This window comes from Tachysurus fulvidraco, chromosome 5 (assembly GCF_022655615.1).
Source record: "Tachysurus fulvidraco isolate hzauxx_2018 chromosome 5, HZAU_PFXX_2.0, whole genome shotgun sequence".
NCBI lineage: Eukaryota > Metazoa > Chordata > Actinopteri > Siluriformes > Bagridae > Tachysurus > Tachysurus fulvidraco.
The window spans coordinates 27,467,868-27,494,998 of record NC_062522.1 but is presented as its reverse complement, the minus strand read 5'-3'; the positions used below and the strand labels follow the sequence as shown (position 1 = coordinate 27,494,998).

Sequence of the window (27,131 nt, the reverse complement as noted above, 5' to 3'; positions counted from 1 at the left end):
ATCGGTGTAGGTAGATTAGGTAGTAGATGGTGTACATAATTAACTGGCAACCCGGTGTGTATAGCTAAGTTAAGTACACTAAATGAATAATCTGTTTCATAATACAATTATAAGAAAAGAATGTTCCAAATTATGTCTTTCTTTTCATACACCCTTAGATATTATTTCAGCAGATCTTAACTAACTGCATTCTTTTTTTTTTTTTAAGTAAGTGGAGCCCATTATTAAAACAATACACCAGTTTAAAATGTAAATTTATTTAAAACAAAAACTACACAAGTAGTGACCGTTGGCATCAAACTAGTTAACAAGTTAAGCAAATATGTTGGCACAAAATAAAGAATGCTGATGTGGTTTGTCCCATTATAAAGAAGCGGCAAATGGCTTTACATCAGAAAAATGCTTTGCACTGACCAGTCAACAGATCTCCTAATCCATTAAAAATGTGGCACATTTTACAATATTGTACTAGCCGGAGGCTTCATATATTATAGGTTATATACACACTATTATACTTCTGTTCCCCCAGAAATCAGGAACTCTGTCCAATTGTCCTCAGACAGACATGGTGCACAAGATGAACTGCAAGAAGAAACAAATTTAGCATGCATAAATCAATTCTGTTAAATCTTTCATATAAAACCTGCAGGACATGTGGTACATTGGTGTTATTAGTTATGCAGTGGCAGTGACTGCTATTTTATTTTTCTATTTTTGTATTTGTAAACTTGACAGTTGCTTGACTATTTTTTCATGAATTGAAAAGAATATTCTCAAGATTATTCCTCTTATACCACAGAGACAATTGATATTTTAAAAATATTATTATTATTATTATTATTATTATTATTATTATTATCATTATGAATGACACTTTAGGATTTATTTAACTATCTATGCTTATAATTAAAGCTGTGAAAGATTCATAAGACAAGTTTACTTTTGCCAGCACTTCTAATCTTATACCAGCAACCAACATCTGTTCCCTTACCATGCTCTCTTTCATTCTCTACGCATTTCAAATGTATTTATTCACAACCACATATATGTACAGAATACTTTGAATGTGCAAAACCTTAATATTATTAATATAACTTAAATTTTGTTGGGCAATATCTCATCTGTCCTCAACTAAATAGTATTTTATTGGATCACTGATGTTAATGTTTATATTCTTTTATATTTGTGTATAATTTTTTTTTTTTTTACCTTTTTATGTACCATTAGGACGGACACAATTTTGTTGTACCCTGGCAATAAAGAATTTATCTATCTATTCATCTATCTATCTGTCCGTCCATTCATCCGTCTGTAGGTACACCAATCTATGGTGTAAATACAAGTCATTTATAAATGGCCTCTTGAGTTGTTAAAAGAAAAGAAAAAAATCCCACTTTTCTGCAACATTACGATAAGAGTTGGAAATGTATTAGTATTACAAAATTAGGTTTGTCTCGCAGCACTGAAATCAACAGTATGGGTTACTTACGTCATCATAAGCGATGTTCACAGTTCCCTGTTGCATAACATCCCTCATTCTGAAATTGTCTGTAGAAAAACACATTGTGTGAAAACGGCTTGCACGTCCTGCATTTATGACTAGATCTTGGCTTAAGGGTAAATTATTATATTGTTTACCAATAGTATATAAAAAAAAATAGTAAGTCGCTCTGGATAAGGGCATCTGCCATATGTCGAAATGTACATATCATACTAATAGTCAGCAAAGTAATATTGGCTCATTCCATAAATTAGCTGAATAAGAACACACTCAACGAAGAGAGAAGTATGTGCACATACTTATAGAACTCATAAGATATTTACATGTTTCCCAAAAGATACAAAAAAAAAATATCACCCCTGGCTCTAAATGTATTAAAAGCACTATATTCTTGGAGCACCATATAGCGCAATAACAACCAATATACAGAAAACAGAGGAAAACCATAGATTAAAGGAGATAACCTACACAGATTATCTTTTGATATAATAAACATACATTACTTTCATTTCCCACTCTCTTTATATACTGTTCTTTATTCCTTCAGCTTGTTTATAGTAGGGCTGATTAAAGGCTAACTGGATATTACAAAGCAGTATGAAGTACAACCATGAAATGTATCTTTATGAAACTGGCAAGAACCAAAAACTAAAGCATACATGGAAACACATTTAAACATTTCACACAATCTGTGACAGAAAACAACAAAAAACTCAAGTCCCTTTTTTCACGAGATTATCCAGTTGTTTCACAACAATTTTTCCACTCACCTGTCAGAGTCCTGAGTTTCACACAGCAGGCCACATAATCATCAAAATAGATCCTGCCTCCTCGACTGAAGCGCTTGATGATGCACCCCAAAGCCTGAGGGCTCACTCTATACCCTGAAAAACAGGTCACAAACATACAATCTCAGCGCAACCAGTCAAGATTAAAAGCACTTTAATTGCAGCAACTGACAGAGATTCCCACTTTAGCCTTTTAGTTCACACGAGTATTTTTTGTTGTTTTTTCCTTTGTCCTGTGATTAGTTTGTTAACCGATTGTGTTCAGCTATACGGTGTTAGATCTTATTTAGTTTGTCTACATAGATCACATTGTGTTTACTGAAAATCTGACTCTTCTATGTGTACTTTGATTACGTGTAACACATAATTCTTGTTGTTATGGACTTCCATTATTACAATTGTTGAATTTAATTCAAAAACAAAACGTTTAGGCTGAATGTCCTGCCTCCTGTTCCAGGTAACAGCAACCTATTAAATTACTAATACTGCTAATACTTATAATTCTTGTTAGATTTATTATATGACTATTTATTTAGCTACATTTTACAAAATTGTGATAGATTAACTAAGCTTTAACCCTGAGCAATGTTAGGAAACTCACCCATATTAGTAATACTCTGAGACAACTCGTGAGGCTCCACACTGCCGCTGTTGTCTCGGTCCACCATCATGAAGTTCTGCTTCCAGCCATTCAGTGCAGTAAACAGCTCCTTAAACTCAGTGAAGCCCATCTTACCTGAATAATCCCGCTACATTGGCACCATTAAGAAAATCAACCAGATGCTGACCTAACATTAAAAGGTTCAAATTCTGCAAAGAACTTCATTTTGGGATTGCGTACTTCAGAATACCAAATACTGCTGAGCTCCTGGGAATTTCACAGAAAACAAAAATCCAGTGAGAAAAAAACATGAGCAGAAAAGCATCTCAGAAAGGACAACATGCTGAACCTTGAGACAGTCATGAGCAGGACACCACATCATTTAACACTTCGGTCAACCACGAAAGGACGCTTAACTTGAGGTGCCCACAAGTTCACCAAAATTAGTCATGTGAAAATGATGAAAAATGTAGCCATCTTATGGTTCTACATGTTGTGCATTTCGAGATGCTTTTCTGCTCATCGTGGTTGTAGATAGTGATTCTTTGAGTTTAGCCTTTCTTGAGCACTAACCATAACAAAGCACTTACGCTGTTACTGGAAACTAATAAATTTCAACTGCACATCGCAGTTTTGTTATTAACACCATGCTCTACCATGCACCATGCTTTATCATACTGCAGATAAAATCACTGTGACTGTGGCATTGAAATAAAAAACTGAGGTCCACCTTAAAATAAATAAATAAATAAAAACTTTTAGGTTGTACACTTATGACTATAAATGTATATATAGATTTGTAGGATGTGGGCTCATTCCATAAATCAACTACAGGTTTTGATGCAGAAGATCAATCATTAATAGAAGACATTTCTGTAAAGGATACATCCAGCATAGCAATCATAATCCTGCAGGTCTCCAAGCTGAAGGCTGTTAACAGATAAAATAAGTTTATTCAATAGAACAGTCTAATATACCGAAATGCATTTCCTGATCATTATGCATTTTTATTAACAATGAAGAACTTAATGAAGGTTGTGGTTAATGAAGATTAATGAAGTGACTCCTATAAGCCTAAACTTACTAAAATGACTTCTTTGTAAAACAAGTGAAATAAGTAAATCTTTTCACAGCTCATGGATCAGTGACTGATGCTGATGCAAACAAAATAAAGAGATCACATTTGACAGCTATGTTTTGTTTTGTTTTTTTAACCCACTTTGCTGTATGAACCCTGAGAAGAAATGATCCTCATGCATGGACAGCTCATAGTACACAATACACTATTATAGAGAAAAGTCACTTCAAAATGTTCACACTTTACTGTTTTCAGACTGCAACTGTCCCAAATAAAAAGTCCCAAGAGTACTCAATATACTTGTCTGGTCACAAAGTCACTCTTGTACACATAGATGGGATTCTAGAGTTACATATATAAGGCAAATGTATATTTCCCAACTTTGTTTTGTTTCATGAAAGTTACACCAATTTCCTGTTAAAATGTTATGTAATCTTGTGGACTGCACAGCAGTACTACCACTGAATTTGTCAGTGCCATACCCCAAAATGTCTCTTGTACCCAGTCAAATATGGTCGATATTTTGCCCCTGGGTTGCCTCTTAATTTCAAAAGTTTGCATACCCCTTGCATTTTTTGAACAGGGTGACCAGTGAATTTATATATTTTTGTTTAAAGTGCTGCCCTTTGAAAGCTGCATAAAATATTTACATGTTTACCAAAAGACACAAAAAAATCGCCTCTGGCTCTTAATGTATTGCATTGCCTTCTTGAACATCATGTGAATGGGGTGAATGTTTGCATCTTTTGTACTATTTGTGTACGAGTTTCTCAGTTGCCCTCAGTGTGAAAAGACGTATCTGAAAATATGCAAATATGCACTAGATGTTGGAAAAGCAAAGAATGCGCAGAACCTAATGGATTTATCTGAAGAACTGTGGGCAGTTTAACTGATCAGGACAAACAATGGACTCATAAAGAACTATCCCAAAACATAAAAAGAGTCGTCGATCATCCAGGCAACAACACACAGTATTAAGATTTAAGCTCAAGCTCCTTTATATCATTACCATATTATATGCATTTTGACCAATTCTTAAAACATTACAGTGTCTTAGGTCATAATAAAAACTTTATGAAAAAACATTGAGCTACCTAAATATTCACGACTAATAAGTTGGTCACGCCACTGCTCACCGTCACTGAGATGTTTTAAAGGGTTCGTATTTGATCACACCACAGAATTAGGGACAACAACTCCACTTAATGCATCCACGGCTGGTATGTCATCATCATCATCATCATCATCTGTATAATGGAACCAAATGGACTAGACACTATATGGCCTAATAATGAGAGGTAATTATTTACGTTAACTGAAGAGTGAATTATTAATGACCAAAAAAAAAGAGTGAATTATTAATGACTTGTCCTTTAGTACTGACGGTATGTGATGAGCTATGAAGGTGAATTATTGTACTAATGTAAACATACAAATAGGCAGACCTTTTTTGGCTAGTTATGGCAGTTTTTCATTTAAATACATCAAAAACGTTTACTCATTCCAGGAAATGCAACCTTAAATTATTTATATTAGGTTATGGGTTTTTTTTTTGGTTTTTTTTAACAATTTAAAAAAATTGTCTTTCAACTTACGAGCATACGTGCCACTGATACCAGTCTGTGTTAAACACCTTTGGAGCTCCTCAGCATCCACTTCACCGTCCTGACAACAAAAATCTTGTGATTATTCAGCACATTGGCCTGGGCTTCGTGGAAAGTTTACTTACACACTTAGCTAGTATTTATTCATAAAATTGCAGATGGGTTCCTTAAAGAAATATGAATATCTGGCTTTGCATAGAGCAGTTCAGTGCAAACTACACAGAATAATTCAGAATAATAAGCTGTGTTTAATCTCACCTGGCCGGCTATGGCGGTGAAGTAACCCCACATGGGGTCTTGGGCAGGAGGTGCACCAAAGCTGCCTGGATAAGCGCCATACTGGGGTGGGTAAGATCCTGGGTGAGGGCCACCCATCGGGCCCCCTGGCATCTGACCACCATACTGAGAGATAAGGCAGAGCCGCAGGGTAAGGGTCATCATCAGAAAGTTAATACAGACAAACAAAAAAACAACTAAGTACAAATAAATCAGCTGGCAGAAACCAAAATCAGCTGGCAGAAACCAAAAAAGAACTTGGACTGATGTTAAATGTTACAAATGGTTAAATTTACAGAGCTGGTTTACTGCTGAGTTGTGAAATGCCCATGATGTAAATGATCAAAATCATTTCAAGTTTGAACTTGCTATACGTGCCATTATACCTTCTGTGTTTGCATAATCCTGACATTTAAATGACATTTAAAAAAAACCCTTTCTTTCCTTTGTGTTCCTAAATAAAAGAAAGGTTTAATGAGGGAAAAAACTGTGTTAAAATCTGTGCCGTAGCTGCTGTAACCACTGCAGAGACATCAGAGAACGCACGTGTCACTAAGTGAACCGAAAGAACAGACTATGGAAGTAAATTATTTTGGAATTTATTCTGAAATTACATTTCTCATTTACCTTTAAATTCATTTAATTCATAATTGTTCCAAAATAAATAAAAAAAAAAGGTAGAGGAGATGTGCACTGTGAATGAGATTCCACAAGAACCAGGAAATATGATGCAGCACCAGGTGGATTTTACTTTCAAAACTATATTCATTAACATGAGTGTGTACAGGGTTCTTAAGGAACACCATGTGACTCATTTAACTGCTAGCATTTGTCTTCAATGATTGATTTATCCTGATCACTGTGATTTAATTTGCTCATTTGTAGCAAGGCACAAATAATGGCACCAATAACTATGGCACCTTACAGGATTAGGTAGAGTTCCTTCAGGAGAACAGGTTCGAAAAAATAGTCCCACACACTTCTGGAAATGAATCTGTTTTACTAAAAACATGCAAACTTCTACAAATAACCATTTATATTCTGAGAAAAGTGAGTCAGCTGAAAGAAATCTGCACAAAATTGCCTCTTAATTCTTTATAATCCCAAAACATAATACAACTCCTTTGTGACTCATTTGACATAATTCATGTCAGTAAACAAAAAACCCCACTGAGACCGTACCTATCTCTATGTTTTAAATCTAACTCACCAATTAGGCTTGTGTAATACAGTGAGATATTGCCACAGTATTCAGTGGCATTTATCACCAATTCTATTATATTACCAGACAAGACTTTTTTTTTACATTTTGAGTAGAAGCTCCGCAAAAAAACGTCAAAGTACGATGACTTGTTTGTACGTGTTATTCCTGAAAATGAAGTCATCTTTTTCCACCTAATCAAAAAAGATTAGAAAGTCGATGTGTAAATTCTGGAGTATTTCAAACAAGTATTTCAAACTATGTTAACAACAACTTCAGGTACTTATAATGCAGGCACCATTTATGTCTGGTGAGATAAGTTTAAATGAAGAATATAACCGTATTCATATAAACGGCACAGTGAAGTTCTGAAGATACTAAGGCAACGATGACAACTTTGACCCTTGCGTCTATTTAACTTTATGATTATAGGTGAGGTTTTGATAGCTTTGCCTGTCTGTATTTTGACCCTTGCTGTAGATGATGTTTATACTGGGCTGCCTTCAATAAAGAAATGCAACAAACATTATTTTTTGTAATGGATATTCGCTTTTCACTAGAAATGTGAAATTAGACAGAGAGACAACTGGTCATGTAATACGGTACAAAAACACATTCTCACACCAGTATAAACTAACGTGAAGTCACAAGTGAATGCAAGTTTGCAATGAGAATTTTTTTTCTCTTAAATACATTGTTCTTTGGATATTTTTCTAGCACAAACACAACTCGAGATCAATAACTGCTTGAATCTCTACACACTCTTACCTTTATATACTCAGCTTATTTATGTGTCTGAACAATGGTTTAAATAAATCTTTGTTTGTTTATAGTTTACATGACATTAACAGTGGTCAGCTGCATACATAACCAACGTTACCTAGTTAGGCTAATTCCTCTTGCTTCAAGACCGCCAAGATATAGTTACATAAGATATTATGAAATGTTGAGTACCAACATAGCTGACCAGTACGCAAATTTAAACTAAAATATAAATATAATAAAAATATCCCCTAAATATCAAGTGCCAGCTCTGGAAGATGAAGCTGCACAGAGTTTCAGGAGTTCATTGGGGCTCCAATAATAATGTGTTTGTGATTTGTAGAATAGGATTCGTGAAGATTGTGAGAATGTATAGCTTGTGTGTGTGAAAGAAAAAATATTCTACAAGTTTGTACAAGTATTTCTACAAGTATGACTGTTCTCTACAACTACTCATTCCACAGTCACAGGTGTTCAGTCATATTTACTCCAATAACACCTTCATACCATGTTTGTGTATTAGAGAAGTGAAAACACTACAAATGTGTGTGGGGGAGGAATCTGTATACGTGAATGGCTTTAGACCACCTCTGATATCCCGAAGGCACGCCTATTTTCAGAGAAAAGGTTTCTTTTTTCCAAAGAATTTTCAGTTTGATAGTCAGGTTTAGACCTGTTTGGATGCTGAAGATGGACCTTTGCACATTCTCCACAACAGCGTGAAACAATTATAGCTTCCACCTCAAAAAGGTAGTAAACATTGTGCTGTGAATTGGTTAATAAAAGGTAAATAAATAAATAAACAAACAAACAAACCAGCATACATTACAAATTCTGTATGAATTTCTGAATAAAAGTATATGCATGTATCATACATGCATACAACACCAGCTTGTGAAATCTCTGGTGTTCTGATTTCTCTTATTATCCATAATATGTAACAGATTCATTAAAACTAAATTTTTGTGTTTAAAGTCTCCACAACTTGTATGTTGCCGTTCTCATTAATATGACACTGAATGGAGCTGGAAGATGACAGGCAAAAAATCAAGTTCTTGCTTGTAACTCAGAAACTCTTTCTATTTTCTCTCCCATTCAAACTGCACTAATTGTCCCATTGTGATGTCAGAGAGAGACACAACCTCGATCTTCTTAGTAAATCATTCAAATACAGCACCATCCATCAAATTAACACCACGATCACTAAACCTATCACATATCAGTATAAACACATTTCATGCACTTTAGGGTTGAGATATCCTTTAAAAACACAATATACTGAAGAAAATCATAAGCACTTATATAGGTGAAGAGCTGCATCCTACATTTAAGAGAAAAGTGACCAAATACTCAACACAGTTCTCATGTCATCTTACTGAAGGTTTATTTTTCCGCCCAAACCGGTTTACTACTTTTGACACTTCAATTTACTGCAACTTAACAAGGAGCCTTAAAAGGCCATTAAATACACCTCTAGTATATAGTTTTCAGTTTCCTCCCCCTATGCACACACTTCCTCTTTATTTAAATATATACATTCGGTTAAAACAGAAAGGTTACTTCATTCTTTCCCATGCAAAAAATAAATAAATAAATACATTTAAAAAAATAAATCAAATCATTCAAATTGTAGATCCAATCTTGCATTTGTTAAACCACAGCTAGGACGCATAATAAATAAATAAATAAACAAACATACAGTGCAGGCCAAAGACAATAAACAGACAACCCTGTTTAGGGCAAAACGCTCGCGCACCTTCACACCCTGATCATATAGACATTTGATCACCATTCGCTTTTTTTTTTATTCAAACCTGTTTAAATGAACCTTCTGAGCTTAATTAATTTTTCAATTGGCTTATTTACGACTATAACGGAAGTGTGCGTTTGGACGAATCTGTGTTATCGTCTCCTCTCTTTTCTAAACAATCCCCCTGTTAAATCTGGTCCGCTTCATAAGGACATGCGCAGTGGGCTATTAAAACAAAAAACTACATATAAAACTCACTCCGCCATAAGGGTACGCCATGCCTCACGATCGCACTGCTGAGAACGTGCTATTTGAGAGAAGCTCAGTCTGAAGTTGTGAAAAGTATTTCCACGGAAGGGTTATGATTACCCTGGCGATGTATACACAAGTCCCGCCTCCTGCTCGTTGATTGGCTAACAGGTCACACTATGTATGATTCAACAAAGTCGGTTCTTTTCTCAAGTGAACCTTAAGAACGACTCGCACACGTTTTGTCTGAGTAGTGAACAGAGATGTCTCGTTCAAAAAATAAAATCAGCTCCTTTAGCTCACGTACACGAGCCGCTTTTGTCTGCAAGTAATAGCAATGCTATTAAGCGTTGAGAGTCGATTCGAATATTTCGCAAACGATTCCACTCTTTTAAAAGAGCAATAAGAGTCGATTCTCATATTTGAGTCACTTTTGTTAGAGAACATGTATTAGCATGTATGAGCTGTTTAAAAGTGTCATTTAAATATAAGACTTCCTTGGAAATCTGATGATTAACTATTTATTAACTATTAAAACGCAACGCAATCTAATAATAACTCATAAATCAGAAGAGATATGTTTTTTATGAAACAATATTACAAAAAGGAAGTAAAGAAAGCAAATTTATTGGATTCGTATGTGAGATTCGGTCAACTTTTCACAGCGTGAATTATTTTTGCTACACCGGAAGTTCTCCATTGAAGACTAGGATATGATCTTTTAAGCAGCTGGAAAAAGCGGAAGTGACTCGTTAAAGTTTGATCTCAGTCGCTGCTCTCTGTTGACTTAAAAGTAAATAAAAACCTTTACATTGCCAAAGAGATTATGAAAATATTTTTGTTTATTCTGTGCAAAATAGAGCTGAACCTCCACCGTCCACTTTTGACCTTGGTTCCGGAAGTATTATTGTTTTTTTTTTTTAAATTAAAAGTAGAAGAAAAATAACTAAGCGCTAATTTCACAATAAAAGTCATGAACGATACAATTACATACTTGTTATAGTAATGTTTTATAATGTTTATAATATAATTGTTTCATAAATAACGGCAGAACATTTCATCACAATTTTGAAATAGTTTTGTTTTTATTTTTGTTTTTATTCTGTAGTATTTTGTGTTTTTGTTGGTAATGCATAATTCCCAATTAATTTTTGTTTTTAATGGCAAATAAAGCCATATTCTAAAGACAAACAATTAATTTGGAATTATGCATTAATATGACACCAACCGTCTTTTAAAACAGTTATGTATTTATGTAAAATAAATAAATAATAATAATAATAAAAAGTCTATAAAGAATAGTGGTGAAATGTTCTACGTTTATTTATAAAACAACCCACATGAATAATCGTTTGCATATCTTTACATTCTAAGAAATTAAAAGCGATAAATATGTCTAGCTCATTGGCTCAATTTTTTTAAAATGCCTTTATAGAAAGCAGTTACATCTGTAGCCACCAGAGGGCGACGTCTTCCCACACTAACAGTTCAGTGTGTCCTTGAAACACAAACCCTGACCTTTAACGTGTTAGCATATTGAGGGTAGACAGTAAGCGGCATACAGAAAAATAAACTGAAAATATTGTTTTCTTATCACAAGCTATGGCATGTTTGTAAAAGCGTCTGTAAATGTGTGCACAAACAGTTAAACATCCCCTCAATATATCCAATGGCATTATTGGGGTTCCATATGTAGATTTGTTTTGTTTTGTTAAAATATATATTAAACATGTGTAAAGTTTCATTTACTGATCTTCAACTGTCTGGTTTCAGTGAATTTGTGCTTACAGCTGTTGTAGCCCACCCAATTAAATGTGTTGTATTCCTGAGATCCTTTTCTGCTCATCACGGTTGTAAAGAGCGGTGATTTTCAGTTACTGTAGGCTTCAAACCTGACCAGTCTTCTGTGATCTCTCTCGTCAGCAGCGTGTTCCAGACTGTTGAACCACCGTGAATGTTTTGTTTTAATGCACTATTCAGTAAAAGCTTTAAAGATGTGAAAATCCAAACAGAGCAAGTTTTTTTAAATCCTTAAAACAAGAATAAAAAATCCTTGGTGCTGTTTGATGTGAACAATTACTGAAGCTCTCAAATGTATCTACCTACGTAGTAAGAAATTATAGGCATTCCTAATAAAGTACAGTGTTATTATATTTCAGAAGAAAAACACTGCAAAAATTACTTGAAGCAGAAAAGATTTTATTGTACCCAGTACAGATTATAAAGCTTAACAATGTATGTAAAGGTTACCCATAAATCCAATGTTACAGACCTGATGGTTCACATACTACTGAGTAACAGCCACTGCTAAATTATACCATTGTAAGTACAAAGTTCTGTAGCTCAGCAGTTAGTGGAACATCTCTGTAACATGAGATTAAGCACAAAACCCATACACTGAGCTACCTTTAGACAACTACTGCCATGCTTATATTAGATTGTCCGATACAGATCTCTTAAATCCACGTTTGTCCATTTGGACAAGATTTTTTTAATGCAGGAATTCAAATCCCCCCGAGAGTAAGTTAAAAAAAAAAAATAAAATAAAAAATTGAAAACCTTTGCCTGTCTGTCTAGACAGCCCAAATTTCCACCATGTAAATTTAACAGATATTAGAGCAAGAAAGGTCTGATATATAGCTTGTACAACAATGGAAACAAATACAGGCTTTGCAAAAATATACTTATATAATTATACATAGATTTTACTTTTTCAACATTCCTACAAATGCAGAAACCCTTGCACTTTATTTCGGGCCAGTGAAAAAGCATGTGCACTCGCGTGGCTGTAATAATATGCAAAACTTTTGTTAAAAGTTACATACTTTTTAAATTCTTTTAATAAATTCAGAATTTTGTAGCATTAAAAGATGGCAGAGAATTTTAGAAATCTTATGTAAGCACAGAGCTGAAAAATCCACTGCAAGTTCTACACAAGAAACAGTGAACAAAAGCTTAGGATTATTCACTTAAGAGATTTATACATAAAAAAAAAACCTGAAGCTGGTTTAAAAATACTGTAGAGGCCATTTTACTGATTTTAAAAAAAAGCCCACAAGACCATTTAGCATGTGCATTATGCACATGTGTGCTGAAAACAGCTGATGAATATGGAAGGACAGGAAAATTATGTCGAAAAAGAAAAGCAAGCATGTTTGTTTATATATTTATACATGGCAGTAATTCAGCTTCATGTTTCAGGAGGAAATCATTGAAATCAAGTGTGTAGATGTGGATTTGTTTGGTCCTTCTCAGTGGGCAGAGGGGCTTCAGGAGTCCAATGTGAGATGAAAGCAGTTCAGAAAGCGTAGCTGTCAGGGAAAGACAACCCTGCCAAGCTCTGATCCCTGCCTTCTACATAAGAGGCTCTGCTGGCTTCATCGTAGTGGGAGAGAGGAACGGTGTCATCCTCAGGGACCTGCATTCCATCAGGGTCTGCTTTTAGGCTTGGCCTCTGGTTATCAGGAAAGGCCATGGAGAAGAGAGCTTCTGGGTCACATACAAACTTGTACACGTACCTTTCACCTGCCACCTGTGTTTGAGAGAAAGGCAGGAGTTGATCTAAATTCCTAAACGAAACTTAAAGATTAATTGAATGAGTTGTACAACATCAAGCTTATGGTTGGTTTTGTTCTATAACCATAAGCCATATCATAAAGTCAAGTTCTACATGAATGTTCCTCAACTACTGAAAATTTCCTGGATGTTATTACATAGAATAAGAAGAAAAAGGAAGAAAAAATTGGAACGGGAACGTGCCTTTACCTTCTGCATGATGCCCTTCTCGTAGTAGTAGCGGAGAGATCGACTCAGCTTGTCATAGTTCATGGCAGGCCTGTTTTTCTGGATTCCCCAGCGCCTGGCCACCTAGTCAGACAGACAGACAGATACACACACTCAGTTAGTTCACAACCTACATGAACAGCCATATTAATTAAATTATTTATACCACATCTTACAAACTGACCTCCTCAGGTTCAATGAGTTTAAACTCAAGCCCGCGGCCAGTCCATGCAATAAAGTGGCTGTTGGATGGATCATCCAATAGTGTGACCAGAAATTGCCAGAGCTGTAGGGAGCCTCGTCTCTGGTATGGAGGCCCCTCCCTAAAACCCACTCCTTCCTGTTTGCTCTTTCCGTCAAGCCGCTCAGGTACCACGCAAGCATCTTCGTAATAGAGATGAGGCTCTCCATCATACATGAACCCTGCACATAGAGGACACATGAGATCCAGATTTAACCTGAACTTCTCTCAGGAATATGTTAAACAAACGGCTTACATGTTCTATGCGCCAATGTATGAATCTTTACCTTCATTGTTGGGTTGATAGAAGTTTGATGACTTCCCAAAGGATGACTGGCAGTTCTGGATCTCTGCAATATAGAAGATTCAGTTCAGTTGGCTCATGTTGTGCATGTTTAAGTGTTACAAATAGATTTGCTGAATGACATTGAGAGAGACAGAGTGACATGAATCCATACAATGCTCACCAGAGTCAATGCCAAATTCTCTGGGCTCTTGTTTGATGGACATCTGATGGAATGATGGGACGCGATTGCCTGCAATATTAGACGCACCCTGTTCCGGGTACCGAGGATCCACCATTTCTTGCTTAAACCCCCGTGGAGGAAGTGGGATCACTGGCTCAGACATTTGGCGGTGGTATTGTGGCCGGTTGTCCCGTGGAAAGTGGTTGTTGCTCTGTGGTGGGTATGAAGTCACAGAGTGGGCATCAGGTTGTGGGAAGGCCAGACATGGCTCTGACAGCTGCCTGTGGAATCTAGAGATGAGAAGAGTACAAAAAAAAGAGAGAGTGAACCTTTAACCCTTGAGATAAACATAGCTGGTCCTTCTGGGTTAATGTGGAATCATTAGGAGGTTAATACCTGAAGACTGAGCAAGAGCTGATTAGAGAACTGCTCCAGCAGAAGACACAGAGTAGGGAATTACATTGGTTAGCTAAAATTAAAAGGGTCTCTCATTTGTGCATAATTAAGTCATTTATCATTAATAATTACACTATGCTTATATGCATTTTCTTGAACTGATTTAATTGTTGGATAAATGCTGAAATAAAAGGTCATCATCAACATCACAGTAGATGAATATTATATTTGGGTTCAGTCCTGATCATGAAGTACCTGCTTTTATACTACCCCAGTGATCTGATCCAACTAATCAGCAGCTAATTTAATTCAACATGTGACCAATATGGCAATATGGTGTTATCTCTAGACTCATACCTGTGATCTGCATTGTAGGAGGTATCTGGGTGACTGACAGGAGGGCGCGGCACAGCAAAAGATGGACATTGGCTGGAAACTGTGCTCTGTATCCTCTGATGAGTGTGGCAGGTCAAGGCTGGTAGCCCCTGTGTTTGATTATGAACTGGATGTTTCTTCTGCAGGGGATGTGTCCCTGGATTATGGGTGGAGCTGCAAGGTGATACCGGGGTAGGAGGCGAGGTCAGGGGTTTAGCGAATCCAAATGGCTTCCTGTCATAGGCACTGATGAGAAATAGACATGGGGAAATTTACAAATTTATACACGCCATATTTCAGTGTAACTACAATGCACACATTTACAGAATTGTAGGACACCCTTATCCAGAGAGATTTTTTTTTACTCATTTTATACAACTGAGCAATTGAGGGTTAAGGGCCTTGCTCATGGGCCCAGCATTGGAGGGTTGTTGGACCTGGGATTTGAACTAACAACTTTCAGTAGCCTTAACCACTAAGCTACCATATAACATTACTACAGTAGTTTTAAGTTTTTAGAAAGAAGTCACATGAAGCCATACCTGTAATTGTAAAGGCATTTCTCTCCATATGGTGAGAGTCTCTGCTCTTGTACACAGGGGGAGAAGTCTCTGCTCGGACTGGCTTCCCTCTTCACTTTGGTTTGAGGCGGGCCATGGAACATCACTAAAAAGGTGGCAGATAGTTTAACTTTGACACAGAGGATTAACACAAAAGTTGCTAGTTAAATTAAAAAGAGCATGAACGGTAACCAGAAAACATTTCTACAGTTTGTAGTTTACTTAGAATACTTTTCCATCATTGTACAGAGCTAGAATGCACTATTTATTTTTTTTATTTTAGTACTTGAAAAAAACAACATGACATAGTAGTTGAGATTTTATTCATCCATAAAATGTCATGGAACCTATAGGTTGATCTCAGTGGAAACAGTGTCTTTCTTGCCCAGGCATGCTGAAAGAGGCTTCTGTGAGACTAATCGGCCTTCTGCCAAAGCTGTAGCACAGTGTCAAACTAACACACACACCTATGCAAACTTATGCATGTGCATGGACTCACAAAGACACATTATCACTATAGTACACACACATAATTGCACTTTAAAAGCCAAAAAAGCCAAATGGGTGCTTTAAAAAAAAAGCTTACAGAGGAAACAGAAGGACTAGTGTACTGAATATAATGAAGTGTGTGTATCCCGACCCATTAAAATGTCACTGTGCTGAAGGCCATGGTGATTTACGGCACTGCAGTCGGATGTTGGGCCCCTGCACAATATCCATCCTATTATGAACTCACACACTTTTTCAAAAAGAACATCAACTACCATGTAGATGACTGTCAAATTTTCCTGTCTTACCAATAAAATTATCAGGGAATATCAAGAAAGTACACAATGGCTGGGATCTATAGTCCATGAACTATGGATTGTTACTCCACAGTCTGTCATTAATAATTGATGAATCACATGCAAAAAAGAAACAACTACTGGCAGCTCTACAATTTATCCCATACCCTGTCTACCCACATATTCTCAGATCAGATACTTACAGTTATCCTGGAAATCTGGAACAAACTGTTCATCAGGTACTTGAGCTGGAGAAAAGAAAAGAAAGTCTCATTGTCCATAAGTCTGTATACAATTATGCAAACATTAAACAGTCAATATGCATACAACGATTTGAATTCATTTACTCGTTTAACGTATGGTATTTTTCTTAGTCAACCTTGAAACCAAAGCAAAGTATTTGTCAGACAGTGATCATTATTATTAACACGAACATTGTGGAAGAAATAGGAAACTTACCTTCAGCTATCCATATTTCTTGCAGCTGACACAGGTCCTGAAACAGTTCTGGAAAAGATGAGGGTTAAATCAGGATTAGGCTTGACAAAGTCTCGTGCCTTCTTGTAGCTTTGCTTGGATAGTATCTTTTTGTATTATATTATTAGGTCATATCTACATGAGTAAAGTAACTATGGTTACCTTCAGTGTCCTGAGCGAGCTCACTGTCCATGAATTTCCTCTTCCTGTCACTTAGTGGCTTGCATGGTGTTTCCTTGGCGTGGCATTTCTACAAACACAGATGGCCATGATTAGAAACAGACGGCTTTGATAACTCCAACTATCCCACCTGCTCTGGTAAAATGGAAATACTGTCAGATTACATCAACAGTCTGAGGGGAAAAAAGGGTACTAAACAGTACAATTCAAAAATACAGTTTATCTTTCTGATGGAAACTTACATTGTGTTGCACCACAAATGGGACCTGTTGATCGTAAAAGCTGTCCATGTTGTGGAATCAACAGTGTGGGTAGACAAATCAAATAAAGAAACAATGGAGGAAGAAACGTCCTCTCTTTCGCTCGCACTCACAGGGGAGATCTCCACACTTGTCAAGTCCTGATTAAGAAGAGCCGAGAAAAATGGCACTTAGAGAAGGAAAAGCACACAGGCAGCTGTCAGCAATCATCCCAAGCCATGACAGGACCAGAACAACTGTCCCTTTGATCAGTTGTGTGTCTTGCCAGTTTGTTTGTTTGTTTGTGCAACTATTCTCACTCCAGATGAAGAATGTAGAGACACTGACTCTAGTCTACACCATTTACATTTCACAGCACAGATGTGGACATGGCTACACAAGGTCTGTGATACATTTATGTACCACAGTGTGGTCCTTCATAACACATCACTTGAAGTCTTCTCGTCCATTAGAGATGCATGTGTGTGAATGCGCGCGTGCAGCTTTGACAATGACACGAACGTATAGCATCTTTGTATATTCTAGGTTTTGAGCTAATTAAACCCACATGTACACCTTCTCAGGGAAAAATGAATAATGATTATAATAAAAGGTACAAAAAGGCAAAAAAAATTAATAAAAATATTAATAACTAAAAAATAATTAAAAAGTACCACTTGGTATCCAAGTGCTCACGCGCGTGCGTCCCCCCCCCTAACAGCACTATATTATCCTGCAACGAAGCCAAGAAAACACTGCAATCTTGTCAAGCAAGCTTTAAAATAGGATGTAATTAAACAACCATAATTTCCTGTTATTGCTTCCTCTGATCTAGATTATGAAACGGACGTGAACATGAACACAGGCACCAAACAGCATGATCTGCCCTCTATATAAATATACAGCACCTAGCTGGAGCACTCGGTGTAAAGTTTTAAAGACCCTGTTAAAAATACGGCGCAGGAATGGGTTAATAACTCCACAAGTATCTTAAAGTTCAAGAAGTTCAGTGCCTCCCCCTTCTTTTCCCCTCCTCCTCCTCCCCCTTGTTTTTCTCAATGAAGTGAAATTTGATCCTTCTGGCGCTGCGCGAGGAAAGGAAAAAAAACCCGCTCCATTCATACAAATCCCGACACCCTCTGCAGCAGAAGCACAAGCGATTCAAGAAGGAATTTGATTTAAAAACCACATGCATTACGGAATCCACATGTTACTCCACATACAGTATATAAACAAAAACAAAAGAAAACAAACTAGCGCGAGAAAACGCGTAGAAAATGGTGGCGCGAGACTCGCACAAAGAAAATGGCGGAATCACGAGCAGGGATAAACAAAATCTAGATTTAAACTACGTAAAAAAATCTAACGGGGAAAAAACACTATTGCAAGTAGTGTTAAATATAACGAGCATACGGTAGAGTACATGCAAACATACTCACCCTTTTATGCTTTAATCCTTTAGGTGTACTTAAAAAAGCAAAAAAAATATATAATAACAATGTTTTAACTCCCAATAAAAAAAACACAACCCTCCGGTGCACGCTTTGCTGCGCGCTCAGTAAACTCTGCCAGACTGAAAAAATTTCTCAATGGAACCGTCTGCTTAGCCCAGGGCTGGTGCTTAACAACAGAGTGCGTGCTCATTGGCTGATCCAGCACGTCATTCATAACACAGACCAATCAGTGTTCGCAAGTCCCTTACGTTCGCATGAGACCTCGGGCAGCCAATAGCAGCGAGTCCCTTTCCTGTTTTTATGAATGGCTGGATTTCATTCAACAACCAGATGTTTCTCCATGGTGAAAACTGATCTTAAAGGGATAGACACTAAGTCGTTTTTTATTTGTTAAATCTCACATTTCGACTTGAGCAACTAATTTCATATAGAATAGTTTTAGTTTAAACATTTTAGTTCTTTAATCTGTCTTTTTTTCCATAGTCAACATCCAAAAGTAATTTCCTTGACAACAATCTGTTGAAACACAAGCCCAAGCTTTTAAGAAACTCACAGTATCATTTAAAATTTCTAGCATATTACACTACACTACACTACACTAAATCTGTTCACTTCTGTAAAGATCAGATCAGATCCACACATGAATTCCGTACACAAGACAAAATAACCTGAAAAAAATAAGATCCTGCTCCTTATTGCATATCTTGACCATGCACATAATTAATAAACCTGGACAGGTTATTGTCCGCTCTAGATCATCTTAAAAACCTATTCAGTGGAAATAACTCCTAGTAGTAAGAAAAAACTAAACACTTCCATACGTTAGACATACCTGTCTTGTTCTATCATATGTAAGATTGTAAAAGTCATAGAAAAGGCTGTTGGGAAACTCCACCACAAGAAAAATCTGTTGCCTCTGATCTATTATTCATGTCTAGCCTTCAAAGGAATGGTATATCCCCAAGCCAGACAGCGCTGTCTGGTCTACATCTGCTCTCACTTTCCTGCATAAGAAATGATGGAGGTTTTAACTTTTGGGTGTTGGACTAGCACATGAGGAATCATGATCATCATAAATATAGCACACACACTGACTGTATTTGCACTCTCTTGATTATGTTACCTGTGCATAGATGGGTTTGATATGATGGAGTCTTTAACTCTGTCTATTTTTATATCTTCCTAGAATATTTTTCTTAATGTGTGTGTGTATGTGACTCAAAATAAAACATTACACTCTTGCTCAACTACATCATTAAAGGCATGAATATTGCATGTGTCCTGGTAAATAAGGTAATGAGTCATCATTCTGTCATCTCTCTCTCTCTCTCTCTCTCTCTCTCTCTCTCTCTCTCTCTCTCTCTCTCTCTCTCTCTATCTATCTATCTATCTATCTATCTATCTATCTATCTATCTATCTATCTATATAACTGAGAAATATTCTAACAAAATGCATTCATTTCCCATAAGAAAATAATAAATAAACTGCCAAACTGCAGTTGGTTTGACACAGACTATAATGGTTTGCTTGGTACTGAGAAGAAATAAAAAGGTTCCTTTTAATTATTTCCAACAATTTCTTTCTAGTTTAGTTCTAAACATAGAAGTCAAACATAGGGGGAAGTCATGGCCTAATGGTTAGAGAGTTTGACTCCTAACCCTAAGGCCAACTGCTCCCCGGGTTGAATAAATGGCTGCCCACTGCTCTGGGTGTGTGTTCACGGTGTGTGTGTGTTCACTGCTGTGTGTGCACTTGGGTTAAATGCAGAGAACAAATTCTGAGTATGGGTCACCATACTTAGCTGTATGTCACGTCACCTAGTGCAGCTATGACTTAAACACCTTTATGGCTTGGATAGTATCCCAAATGCATTTAGGCCCCAGAAATTTAGTTCCCTTGTGGAACAATTAGGGACAGAGTGCTGAAGTTCGCTGGACACTGAGTGTTAAAGGTTACTCGTAATTGACTCTTTAATGAAGACAATTACAATTTCACCGTATCACCTTCAACTTTTTGTGGATAAAATACAGTTTGATAAAACTAAAGCCCTGATATGCCATTAAAACTTAACTGGTGACTCAATGGGGAATTTGTGGGAATGATATGTCAGGATGTTACATAATTGTCTACCATTTTCTTTACTTTCCGAACATCTTCATTTGCCCCAGGGCTTTGAAGCATGGCAAAAAGAAAGACACGTACTTAAATGAACAAATCTTAAGCAATGGGGGACTCATTCCTGACGCTACATACTACGTAATATCACATCACATTTCACATTAAATCTAAATTCTTATTTTTGAACTCAGTTTAATTATTTTTTCTATACACCTGGGTGCCGTTCAGTATCAAGATTCAATTCATTCATCTGCTGTCATTCACTGCAATTCCAGATAACACCTCACCCACACATCCTCTTTCTTCAACAACCTGAATGGCTGTGGTAGTCATGGATACACCTGAGAGAGAGAGAGAGAGAGAGATTCTGACTCATTGCAAAGCTGACTAATACCATTAGCCGTCACCATCTTTTGAACCAGTTATACAGTAAGTGATAAACACTCTGTGGTTTGACTTGAAGCTAACTGTTCCAGTATCTGTTAAATACTTGGCTTTTAAATAGCACAAAGCAGTAGATTCCACATCTTAGCATGTCCTAACTTGTTACTTTTATGGTAGACTTTCAACATCGTCACTGCTTTTTGCTGGCTAGGCATAATCATGATCATATATCTGTCTGCTTCTACTTTTCAGTGAGGCAGTTATCAAGATTAAGTTCATTTCGATTTCAGTACAGCAATTTCAGTTCGGCAAACCTCGACAGTAAACAACAGAGACTTAAAGAGCTGGTAACTGAGTCTTACTACAATAGGCAGGTAACCTGTATATAAAAAAAAGAATTGACATCTATAAATGGTTATTTACGTAGTTACGCTGCTGTTAAAAAAAAACACAGATTTAAATTGCAGTAATTGTTTGAGGAACGTTGAAGTGCTGTGCACAGTGGGAGAGTAAGTGGTTGAACCTTGTAGGAGAAAGAAGAACAAAAATATTTTACAGAAAAGATAGTAAAAAGTGATAGTAAATTGGCAGTTTATGAGCCACAGTATACTGTTTCATATGGTTGCACATTAAAAATCTGAGATTATATTAGTATACAGAGCATCGCTGAAAGATAGATGCTCTGGAGAGTCTCAGTGATATATTATTCAGGAACAGGATTGCTGATGGCAATCCTCACACCTTCCCATTGTCATTCCTTTATTTGAGCCCATTTACGCTGAAGCCAATGCACTGGGGGTCTAAGCTGTGAGCTTTGACACATGCTGATGAGACAGGGGGAGGGCATTGTGTTGTAGAAGGTGAGAGATCGTTCTCCAGTCCCGAGTCCTGGTGGGAACTGTGCTTATAGGACATGCAGGTACACACATTAAGTCAAATGGACTTCAGCTGTGGGGGATACTGTGAGTTTCAGAAGGAGGGCTGACTGGTGTTGGAGCCATCAGCACCCCCTCCTTTATGCCTCCATGCATCTGTCCCCTCCTCCATGCTTTGTTTAAACCCAAGTAACACTGATTGAGGAAGCAAAGGCTCGGACTTAAGCTATGGGATTTGGTATGGCTCTACACTGTGAGCAAGCGAAGAAGCATCTGGAGCGTAAAGGAGATGGGAAGTCATTGTAGTGACTAATACCTTAATATTAGTAGATAAGATAATCCACTATCATGGTCCAAAGCTCAGAGTAGCTATGAAAACATTCTCTTTCAATGTGATTGTTTAACATACAACTCTGCTGAAGAATTGTGCTTGAAAATGAAAAGGCTTGAACAGGATCAATCAAATACCATGATTTTAATTTTCTTAGAATTAATTGCTTCATCCCATCCATATATTTGCTGCTTTTATTCTCCTGCCACACAATATTATTATTACAGTTTTGAGCTTTGAGCTTTCTTCTTCTTTTTGATCTCAAGTGGGGAAAATAAACTATGTCCTCTCAAATGTCATGGCATCACAGTAACACTGCTAAGTGGAATGGAGCCTCTGAGGATGAAAACATTGAGGATTGGGGGGGGGGGGGAAGCTGTGGCTGTTGCGCAGTATGACCTTTTGAGATAGTGGTGAGAAGTCTCCATAAAGTGAGTGACATTACTGTCACCTCTGATTGAGTACGTCACTGATTGGCTGGCTTGGAATAGCAAGACAAACAGATGTTACTCATCTCTCATGTCACTTAGCACTAGTGTAAGCACACATAATCATTAATGATGCAGGTCACTAATGGGTTGTATAGTAACAAGCAGCTGAATGCTACTGGATTTACAACTCAAGATTCTACTCTCAAGATTTTGATACAAAAATGATGGAACCTGGCAACTGTATGACAGCAGAATATAAGTGATATAAGTATTTCAATTATAACATTTACATTTATATTTATGGCATTTGCCAGATCCACTGGAAACACACAATTGTAGAGTATTTGATATCTTTGCACGCTGTAGCATTACAAATTCCCATCAAAGGAACTAAGGGACCCAAACATGTTATAGTACAACAATGCCCCATGCTCAAATCATAAGACATGGTTTGACAAGATTGGTGTGCACAGAGCCCTGACCTCAACCCCACAGAACATCATAGGTGTTACTAGACAGTGCATATGCACCAGTAACATTTTGCTGTACCCAAGTAAAACGTTCATAGTGAATCCTTGTCTAAGGACCTCATCCTTACTGTAGATATACACTTTCTGATTTATTAAATGTTATCAGTTACATCATTTGAATGATTTAAAACAAGAAGGCTGATTGTGCTCCTCCTCCCTTCAAGCAATCTCAACTTCCAGTCAGAGGATAATTCATAATATGACACTACAGCATGACTGAGGACTGCTGATTGGAACTAGCAGGGTAATGCTTATTGCTGCATTAATGACTAATAAGTGAATAAATAAGAGGTGACTTAATGTGTAGATTAAAAAAAAAAAATTCTGGATTGTGTTCAAATCGACATACCAGCTCAATTACTTATAATCCTAACAAATGTTACTAAATTGTTGGTAATCTTAACAACTATTGATACTAATATAATTATAATAGCACTATAAAATGATAAAGTACTAAACAAATACAGAGACATTTAATGGTATTACATCACATAAATCTAAGTGTTTCTTAAGTGCTTGTTGAAGTGGTAAGTCTTTAGTCTTTGTTTGAAGTCAGCCAGTGACTCAATTGTTTGGACAGCCAGGGGAAGTTCAGACTTTTAATTCATGTCTTCATGCTATACCTTGAGGGATAGTAGGTCAAGTTGAGTCGTGCTAAACCGGAATGTGGTGCAGCACAAAGTTTGATAATTACCAAGACAACATTTCAAGATATGAAGATAACTCCCTCTACAAGGGAAGTTAAAAACATCATCTATGAGTGTTTGACTTGATGAGAGACTTGATAGTGCAATAAGTGGCACATTTATAGCTTTATGATCAGTGAATCGGATGTTTTTTTTAAACATCTGTGAACGTAGCAGTTTTATGTGCCAAAATCTGTACACTCTAATCTACAGGCCATATAATTCAACTAAAATCTGTATTACTGTCTTTATTAACTACAAGTGAACAAGTCACACTGACTATCTATCTAGTAATGACTAGCTGTTCAGATGCTGGTTCTCCATCTGACCTGTTTGGCTTTGTGGTTTATTCCATTTCATTTGCTCCAAAAAAAAAAAAAAAAAAAAAAAAAAAATTGGATGCCCAAATGACACATAATAATGTCTCTGCCAATAATATAATTTTAAAGTGTCTGCCAATTAGTTAAGGAATAATTAACACGTGTTGTGTTGTTCTAGCAAATAATGAACAATGGAGCGGTGTACTGCAGTGTCTACCTTTCTGAAGCTGATCAGTTCTCTGTATATTTTGTTTATCATTTTAACTACATTTAATGTTGTGGAACAATTGTGTTGCCTTAAACCAATCAGATTTGAGAATTCAAAAATGCTGTGATATAAATACTTTATTATATACTTATGGAAGTGATATTAGATTTGGTGATTGAGTTATTTGGTTATTTATGCAGAGTTTTTATGGAATTTTTGGTCTAGCTCAAAAGATTCTTCTAGAAAGTGGAAAATAATCACATAATTAGCAAAGAAAGAATGAGGAATGAACAGATCCATGCACACTTAATTCACTGAAAACCTGGAGCTGCACAGGAGCGTGTCAGGTTATTAGCCAGGTTGCTTTTGTCACCCATGATGCACTGGCAGAAGTCATTGAGGGCACCCTGACGTGTGACCATCTGTGCTTGTGTTAGTATACTGCCAATTCACATAAGTTCTTATAGGATTATACTGCAGCCTACTTACATTTATTATTTAACAGCCTTGGTGCAATATTTTTAAAATCCAAAGTCCCAGCATCTCATATGTCATATCTATTTTTCAGGATCTATTCAATGTTGCCTTTTACAAGCTTTAAACCAAGTTAAAGATACTTTCTGTCATTCCTCTAACAACATTACCAATAACTCGAGGCTAGATGAACAGCACAGCTGCTGGAGAAACAAGCAAATGAAAAAAAGCTGTGTTTTCAAGACAGCAAAATCTGTCTTGCTGTTTGTTTATACTTTTCATTGCTATATTGTTTACAATTTTTTTTTTTTTTAAAAAAAGGTCATATTAAAATGTCTCATGCTCTGTAGATGTGATAATGAACAGACAGAAAATGTACAATTATACAGTGTGGACTGTCTACAAGAAAGATCTGTGTATGTAATAAAATGTTATATCGCTCTAAGAAAATAATTCACCATGAACAGGATTAGTTTTCACTTTATAGCTCCAACTGTTTATAGCTATATTTAATGTTATAGAACATCCGCAAGTGGATCACTTATTCACTAGCCCATTATTGTGCACAATCACACACACTCACACACACTGGACAATTTAGAGATACTGATCAAATTACAAGGAATGTCTTTGGACTGGGGGAGGAAACCGGTGGGGATGTGGTAGCATAGTGGTTAAGGTGTTGGACTACCAATCGGTAGGTTGTGAGCTTGAATCTCAGGTCCACAAAGATGCCACTTCTGGGCCCCTGAGCAAGGCCCTCTCGACTGCTCAGTTGTGTATATATACTGCTAATAATAATAAAGGCCATTATTTTAAAATTGGATTTGTTACTTTAAAAGTGTGTTAGAATAATAATATTATAATACCTTGAGTACAATCTTCTTGAAGAATTCTGAGGGATCCAATTATACATTTGGACCTCGACATCTTTTTTTCTGAATATTTTTGCAGCTCCATAGTGTACCTTTAATTTCTAAAACCACAACTACACTGTATAACCACAATCGAGCCTCATAGAAAGAACATAAATGCCTATTTAACAACATATTCTGATACCAAACACTACAGTGACCTCATTGATTTTATACCGTGGGCAGGCCATATATCATTCTCCATAAGCGAGCAAACAGTTTACTAGAAAAAAAATGAAATAACGTGTTGCTTGGCAACAACAAACTAGTGTTTTCTTCTAGTTACTTAACATCCTAAAAAAAGAGTATTATAAAAAGTAAGGCATTTGTTTTTACTGCATGCTATCAGAATGTCTGGAATTAGTTTTCCAATGATCAGGATATCGACAGAATTAATATTTTATAGCACTGATAGAAACTATTTTGGTGTAAATGCCACATAAAGAGAAGTGTTTGTAACAAGACGTGATTGTCAGTGACTGAAGGTTAATTAGATAAACACAGATAAAAAACAGTGACTCTTTATTTCCAACATAATGGCCTTAAAGTCTCAAAGCAACTTATCTAAATAGTTTAGCAGATAAATCACCAGGGGTTCTGAGGCGAAAATCTTATATGAAAGACTAAGACTCATATGAAAGAAAAACAGAAAATCCACAAGTTTCATTAGGGGTCTGTGTTTTCTGTGTGAGAAACAGAGAAAATTGGTCACAATGGACACATCTGCACTTTTTTAAGCAAAAGATTGCTGTCCTCTGCTACTTGTTACAAAAATAAATGGTATTGCACAAAGCCTTAACAACTAGAACTAACTAACTAACTAACTAACTAACTAACTAATGTGATCTTCAATTGGATGCAAAGTTTATTTATTTAGATCTGAGTTGTTTTTATTTAAAACAAGACGTTCCTTCATCTTCACGTTGGTTTCTTCCTAATTTGATTAGAGGTTACTTACATTTAAACAGTGTTACATGAGCAAGAGTCTGATTTTGCTTTTAGAAACAATTCTATATCAATTATTATAAAGCATTTAATGTTCTATTTTTTTTTGCTAGCAGAAACAGATTTGAAAAGAATCTGCACTTACTT

At 36.4% G+C, this 27,131-nt stretch overlaps 2 protein-coding genes across 6 annotated transcripts; both read right to left on the bottom strand.

Moving 5' to 3' along the window:
• Positions 1 to 237: 237 nt before the first annotated feature.
• On the bottom strand, positions 238 to 9,977 carry gca (grancalcin). The gene is made up of 8 exons (XM_027133461.2): positions 9,820 to 9,977; positions 5,831 to 5,974; positions 5,564 to 5,633; positions 3,777 to 3,820; positions 2,891 to 3,038; positions 2,272 to 2,385; positions 1,490 to 1,548; positions 238 to 582 (listed from the first exon to the last, which is right to left on the bottom strand). The coding sequence occupies exons 1-8, from the start codon at positions 9,838 to 9,840 to the stop codon at positions 556 to 558; spliced, it is 627 nt and encodes a 208-aa protein (XP_026989262.1). The 5' UTR covers positions 9,841 to 9,977; the 3' UTR covers positions 238 to 555.
• A 2,015-nt stretch (positions 9,978 to 11,992) lies between these two features.
• Positions 11,993 to 18,924, bottom strand: etv5b (ETS variant transcription factor 5b). Of its 5 annotated transcripts, none has more exons than XM_027133672.2 (12): positions 18,753 to 18,924; positions 17,317 to 17,503; positions 17,057 to 17,144; positions 16,877 to 16,924; positions 16,621 to 16,665; positions 15,615 to 15,738; positions 15,055 to 15,318; positions 14,302 to 14,591; positions 14,122 to 14,184; positions 13,778 to 14,016; positions 13,570 to 13,677; positions 11,993 to 13,342 (listed from the first exon to the last, which is right to left on the bottom strand). In XM_027133672.2, the coding sequence occupies exons 2-12, from the start codon at positions 17,362 to 17,364 to the stop codon at positions 13,109 to 13,111; spliced, it is 1,551 nt and encodes a 516-aa protein (XP_026989473.2). In that variant the 5' UTR covers positions 17,365 to 17,503; positions 18,753 to 18,924; the 3' UTR covers positions 11,993 to 13,108. The 5 variants fall into 5 exon arrangements, with proteins under 5 accessions (XP_026989473.2, XP_026989474.2, XP_047670169.1 ...); XM_027133673.2 differs by having other exon boundaries at positions 13,576 to 13,677; positions 17,317 to 17,474; XM_047814213.1 differs by having other exon boundaries at positions 17,057 to 17,204; positions 18,753 to 18,923.
• Positions 18,925 to 27,131: the final 8,207 nt, after the last annotated feature.